The sequence below is a fragment of the Acyrthosiphon pisum genome, unplaced genomic scaffold (genome assembly GCF_005508785.2).
Source record: "Acyrthosiphon pisum isolate AL4f unplaced genomic scaffold, pea_aphid_22Mar2018_4r6ur Scaffold_59;HRSCAF=384, whole genome shotgun sequence".
Classification (NCBI taxonomy): Eukaryota; Metazoa; Arthropoda; class Insecta; order Hemiptera; family Aphididae; genus Acyrthosiphon; species Acyrthosiphon pisum.
The window spans coordinates 77,449-83,864 of NW_021775709.1; the positions used below are offsets into that span (position 1 = coordinate 77,449).

Sequence of the window (6,416 nt, forward strand, 5' to 3'; positions counted from 1 at the left end):
TTTGTTTCACTTACACAGCAACAATGCAATTAGAACATTTGTGCTTGTTTTTAACACGTTTAACGCGGGTCGTATTTATCAATTAATATTTCAACTTGGGTACTAAACGGGGGCTTAGTTTTTGTAAGCACATGCTCACGCATTCCAGCCAAACGTATTAAATAACTTATCTGTTTTTACTATACACATTTTTAAAAATGTTTTCTATTGTTTTAGAATGAGCGGGAATATCACTATTACAGGGAAAAATTGTACGGTGTACAATGCGCCAGTGTACAGAGGCCGCAGGCGTGGCGGCAGTCGAAGTAAGTTTAAATTATTAGTGTTTATAGTATAATATGATATTGTGATGTTTACGCGTTTCAGAATGTTACAATTGCAATGACAATGGCCATTTTTCGCGTGACTGCGGTGAGTGTGTATAGGTACTTTACTACAGTTGCGTGGTGGGCGGTAGCTGGTGGTCCCCCCGGTAAATGTAATATTATGATGTAGGTACCTACTCAATAATTATTTTTATTATATTTGTAACTTGCCTCTGGAAAATTTGCAGTTCGCCACGCTACTAATTTTACTTGTCTCTCAACAGTTTCTTTATGATTGTAATAATGTGTATTTTAGTCAAACCCACGGTCAATGGCCGCGGCAGAGGCAGAGGCAGCGGCAGAGGCAATACCAACGGGCGTGATCGGGATGACGGCGGCAAGTCGGACACCAGGCCCCGATCCCGATCACGCTCAGAAGCGGGCCGAAGACCTCTTGTGGCAGCTGTACGTTTAAAAAATATTCAAATCAATAATATCCATAAATCTAATTGATCACATTTTTTTCAGATCATTAGTGACACGTCTTATGACGAAGCTGCGCGGCGATGTAAGGATATATAAATACTCAAGTTGTCGGTAGGTATTGATAATTCTAATTAAACATATTATTTTCAGGTACCGCCAAACGGGAAAGATCCACCAGCAGTAATTATATTTCCTCTATAAAATATTTCAGAGCTATATTTTTCTTAACAGTGCTTATAATTGTGATTTTTATTTCAGCTTACTCACATTCACAGTCGCGCAGTTCGCGGTCGCGTTCCCGCAGGTCGCGGTCTCTGTCCCGCAGGTCGCGGTCGCGGTCCAGGTCCCGAAGTTGGTCGGTGGAAATAGTCATGGTATGTTTAAAAAATATTCAAGTTTTTGTATAGATAATCCTGACCAAACACATTATTTTTAGGTCGGCAACGAATTGAGCGGCAGCGGCCAACAGTGAGTTTTTAACAGGAATATTTTTTTTCTTACAAAACTTAAATACCATTGTTTTGTTTTTTTCAGCTGATCAATAAAATTAAATTTTTAATAAATAACAAAATTGTCTTTTTATTTCATATCTTTTCCTTTTCTACTGGATATATTTTTATATTGTGTGGGTTACACGTGTGTACGGTATGATTGATTTTACTAATTGATCTAAGGTTGTTGGTGAAATGAATGGAAATAAAATGCATGTATGAAAATTGACATGTAACAAATAGGCCAAAGAGTGTTAAAAAATATGAAATATGCAACCAAATAAATCAAATAAGTCAGCTCGTATGATGTTTTTGAGTTCACCTAAATTAAAATATTTAGAATAGGCAGTAGAATTACAATAACGGTTTAATTTTTATTAATCCTTTACACTTAGTTGTATACAAATATCAATACCTACAATTAAAGAATTTAGTTTGCCAAAAGTAGTATTACCTATTTTATCTTGCATTGATAATATTATGTCTTGTAAATAACTTTTTAGTTCTTGTACAGCAAGAGTAATATAAATGTTATTTCTACGAAACGCACTCGTACAGAAAATAGGTTATACGTGTATTTTAATAAGTCTAAAACATATTTATGTGGACAATGCCAGAATTCAGATTTCTTTTTAGTCAAGTAATTAATATGAATGTTCCATTTAGGTATTTATTTATTATTACATAATATTATGATTATGTCAATACAACTGCATAAAAAGTATTTAGTTATTTACCGTTGTGCAGTATTGTTGTATTGTGATGTACCCATTTGAAACGTTTAACCTAAGAACTACTTTTTCTACTTGTACTTCTCTTCACTTAAATTATTAATGAACCAATTAACATTAAAACATATTCGCATAACGAAGAATTAATACAGTCCCCCAGTGAGTAAATAAAACACAATAGATATTGACGTTATGAATATAATTTATTGAAACGTTTGGCACATGATATTTTAATACATAATTAAATGAACCAACACTCGTCAGTGATTAAAACAATTTTAAAATTTTAAACAAAAACTCAATTAGTATCTGAACAGTTTTTTTTTTCTGTACTTTTATAAATCTACGTGAAAAATTATAAAGCAAGGTATTTTTTTTTTTTTTTTTTTGGATTTCTATGGATATATTGGCCTTCGAAATGTCGCGGGCGGTTGTAGTATAGAATAATAGGTGTGTCTATTCCGTGACGTCACTCCGCATTACGACAACGCAGCGAGGCACTGTTTACGCGGAAAACGGGCAAAGCAACCAAGACCTGCATGGATGTCGCTTTTATACGATTATATTTTATAATATTATTATACTGTATATAAATTCAGTGGTGAATCCAGGAATTTTTTTTTGGGGGAGCTGGTTAGTTACATAATAGAATATAACAAAAAAAACCCTTAATACCTAACTACAAAATTAGTTTTTATTGACTGCATTATCACGTTGTAAACGATTTGTTTTTTGTGATATAGTTTGGCTAACAACGTATGGTACCTATGTATCTTATATTATTTAATTAAAGATTAAGTAAAATTAAGATTTTCTGAAATTTCAGGGGGGCTGTAAGCCTGTAACCCCTCAGCCTCCCGCCACCAATGGATACGCCACTGTATACAAATAGGTACCGTAATCTAGACGAGTAGGTTTTCAGGTCCGGCACTAGCTTTTACGAAACTCTGGGTGAAATATACTGCGAGGCCCTTTTATATTAAAAAAGTACAAGTTTTGAGCTGCAAGGCCACGAGCAAGGGTCCTGCTCGCACCACCACCCCCGTCGCGCCGGTACTACGAGAATTACAATGGTTTTAAAAATAGATTCCTACTTGGAATTCTGTATGATGATTAGTCTGTAAGACGTATGTAATAATCATTGATGTTTTGTTTTAATGTGTGACAGTGATAAAAAATTGTTTTTCTATATTACATTAAATCTTTATGAATATTTACCATCTTTATTGTTTTGTGAACAATTAATTATAGTATAAAACATCTTATTTTCAATTTTAAAAATTATAATGACAACTAAAATGTTTGATAAAGCTTGTGCTAGTAATATACCCAAGATAAATATATACATGGTTAATGATTATATAAAAAACGGTGATTGTGTTAATGATCCTGAGCTTAGAGGATCAAAAGCACAAAGGTAAGTTTGCCATACACTTATAAAATTTTCAATAGGTAATACCTAACTTACTACCAAGGCTACATTTAAATTACAAAATTCAAATTAAGTACCTACCTATATACTTACTAATTGTATGTAGATCAACACGAGAAAGGTATGGTGATTCAGCTATTGGATATGTAGAACTACTGCGCCAAGGAAATATTTGTTTAGTTAAAGGACAAATATGCCCGGAACATAGAGTAAGGCAGAAAAATTATAAGGTAGCTTTAACTGTGGATGAAGAGGAAGAGAAAATTGTGATGACTGTGCAGCTTCATTAGGTATACACATTTATATTAATAAATACTAATTATACCAAATTATTTAAAAGTATATATTCTAAGTATTATGGCTAAAGTACATATTTATGTAAAAATATACATAATTTTTTTAATTATTCTTTCTTATTACATTTTTAGGTGGTTGTAAACATAGCTTAGCATTTCTTATGTATTTACATAGAAAAAGTGAAGAGTCATCAGTAACATCAGTTGATTGTTATTGGAAAAAACCAAAGCTATCTGGTATAGGAACAAGTATTAAGTTTATGAACACTAAAGACCTATTTCCACCAAAAAATGTAAAAAATCAAACCACTAATAAAGTAATCGTTAAAAAGTTTTTTGAAGATGTGATAGAATTGGGAAGAAAAAATAATATAAATTGTCAATTAGGCCAGTACAACTATTGTTTGAGTGTTATATCAAATTTATCTATACATAGATTAATGTCAGATTTCAAAAGACAACAGCAAATTAATACAGGTAATGGTCACATTTATTTTAAGATTTTCAACATTTAATTTTATCACTTAAAAACAATATAAAATATTAATTAATACCTTATGAATTTTATTTTTTGTATTCAGTTGTCAAATGTTCAGCATTTATTAATTTTATCAAAAGTGCTATACAATCAAATGATGGAATATTACTGAAAATAGAAAGAGAAACACAAGATCAATCCATTAATAATAGTTGGTTTGAAATGCGATATGGACGGATTACTGCATCTAAGGCATATGAAGCATCTAAATGTTATATAACAGATGGTACTTTGGTTAAACAAATTTTAGGGAGCTCAAAGGTAAAATTAACTAAAGCAATGAACAGAGGAATACATTTGGAAGAACAGGTTAGTCTAATATTTAAAAATGTAAATAGTATTCTGTAATTTATTTATTTTTCATTATACTAAATAACATTATTTATGTTTCAGGTTATAAGACAAGTAGAAACACTTGTAGGTTCTAAAATCAAAAAATCTGGATTACTTATTGATAAAAACTTTCCAATATTAGGAGCGTCAGTTGATGGTCTAGGAGAAGACCTTATCTTAGAAGTAAAATGTCCTACAACTCATTCTACATCTTTAAATTATGTAGATAATGGAGTTGTAAAACCAAAGGTTTATTTATATTAAAAATAAAAAATATATACCAGTAAATAATTATCTTATTATTATATTATGTATGTTGTAGGTACTATGTCAAATACAAATTCAAATGCATATACATGAAATATGGAAAGGAGTACTAGCCATTGCTGACCCTGAATTTGAAAAGAACAAAAAAGTTACTATTATAAATATTGATTATGATAAACAATTTTGTGATACTTTAATTAAAAAATGTTCTATATTTTGGGAAAACAATATTTTTCCAAAATTATACTAGGTAATACAAATTGCAGGTTAAATTTTATATTAAGAACATTTTACATTGTAATATAATAACTTATTGTAAAAATTAACAAGGATTACAATGATTTGAAATTAGAATACAACAAAATAAAAACTATTAAATATTATTGTTTTATAATTGGTTGCTGAAGATTTATCAACCCACATGCAATAGTTATAATTTCATCAGTATTACATAATAATTGACAGTTAACAAGTGCATGGGGTTTCAACATTTCAAATTCTCTCAATCGTCCTATTACACGTTCTATATGAATACGAAGGCTAGCAATACGTTTAGTTTCTAAAACATCATCTTTTGTTGACTTAGATTTTTGTGAAACACTAGGAGGCCTTATGAGAACACAATTGATTTTATTCAACAACACATCAATACATTTAAAACCACGGTCTGCCATTACAGATGTATTTTTAGGAACAAGATTTAAAAAATTACTTTTTTCTACTATCAATACATCAGTACCTACATCTACCATTAAATCCTACTGATATAAAATTAATAAATCCATCTGGAGTTGAAGATATAAGATATTTTAAAGTGTTACATTTTTTATAATCTGACCATGTTAGCGCTTGTTTAATAGGATCTGAAGGTTTTGGTATTTCTATTTCCAAACAGTCTATAATAGATTGAACAGATGAATAACGATAACGAAAAGGAACAGGTAAAAGTTCTTTTATTAATTTTTCTTCAGGCCAGTATATAAATTGATTAAAATAAGCAGAAAGTTTAGGTAAAGTGTTATGAAATAGTCTGCAAACTAAACTTTCAGATATCCCAAACATATCTCCTAATCTTCTAAATGAATCGTTTAATTTTATTTTCATTAAAGTTATAAATATACTTCTCTCTTCAAGTTCTAAATGAGAATTTATTAATTTAATTAAATTACACTTGTACCATTCTTCATTGAGACCTATATATGCTTTTGGATTACTACTAATATTATGTAAAGTTACTTCATAAGCCATTTTTTTAAATCGTTCATTAGTATATTCAAATTCAAAGTTAAATGAATTTTCACTTTCGACAGAACTAGAAAGAGCTAAAGTATCTGATGTTTCTGAACTGTTATCACTAGATTCTGAGACTGAACAATAGTTTTCTTTTACTTTTAAACTTTTAGTGTTACAAGATTCTAAAAGGTTTACTTTAATAGGTGAACAAGCTATTTTTTTAAATTTAGTTGAATTCTCTGATAATCTGCATTGAATTTTTTTGGATCTTGTGCTTTTCAAATTTTTTAAATTGACTTGTACA

The 6,416-nt window shown here is 30.1% G+C and overlaps 2 protein-coding genes across 2 annotated transcripts; one reads left to right on the top strand and one right to left on the bottom strand.

Annotated features, from left to right (window-relative positions):
• The first annotated feature begins 263 nt into the window (after positions 1-263).
• On the top strand, positions 264-1,160 carry LOC107885026. The gene is made up of 6 exons (XM_029492690.1): positions 264-305; positions 367-411; positions 622-770; positions 834-873; positions 942-971; positions 1,050-1,160. The coding sequence occupies exons 1-6, from the start codon at positions 264-266 to the stop codon at positions 1,158-1,160; spliced, it is 417 nt and encodes a 138-aa protein (XP_029348550.1).
• Positions 1,161-5,259: 4,099 nt separating this feature from the next.
• LOC103310668 lies at positions 5,260-6,127 on the bottom strand. Its single transcript, XM_008189697.1, has 3 exons — positions 5,923-6,127; positions 5,623-5,844; positions 5,260-5,546 (listed from the first exon to the last, which is right to left on the bottom strand). The coding sequence occupies exons 1-3, from the start codon at positions 6,125-6,127 to the stop codon at positions 5,260-5,262; spliced, it is 714 nt and encodes a 237-aa protein (XP_008187919.1).
• Positions 6,128-6,416: the final 289 nt, after the last annotated feature.

Bases quoted from the DNA above. Each gene is read 5' to 3' on its own strand.
- LOC107885026 (XM_029492690.1), top strand. From the start codon at position 264: ATGCGCCAGTGTACAGAGGCCGCAGGCGTGGCGGCAGTCGAA. The intron at 412-621 runs GTGAGTGTGTAT...TGTGTATTTTAG, and splicing joins CCATTTTTCGCGTGACTGCG to TCAAACCCACGGTCAATGGC. The intron at 972-1,049 runs GTAATTATATTT...TTTTTATTTCAG, and splicing joins ACGGGAAAGATCCACCAGCA to CTTACTCACATTCACAGTCG.
- LOC103310668 (XM_008189697.1), bottom strand. From the start codon at position 6,127: ATGGCTTATGAAGTAACTTTACATAATATTAGTAGTAATCCAAAAGCA. The intron at 5,845-5,922 runs GTTTAGTTTGCA...ACTGGCCTGAAG, and splicing joins TATGTTTGGGATATCTGAAA to AAAAATTAATAAAAGAACTT. The intron at 5,547-5,622 runs GTAGGTACTGAT...CTGTAATGGCAG, and splicing joins AGTAGGATTTAATGGTAGAT to ACCGTGGTTTTAAATGTATT.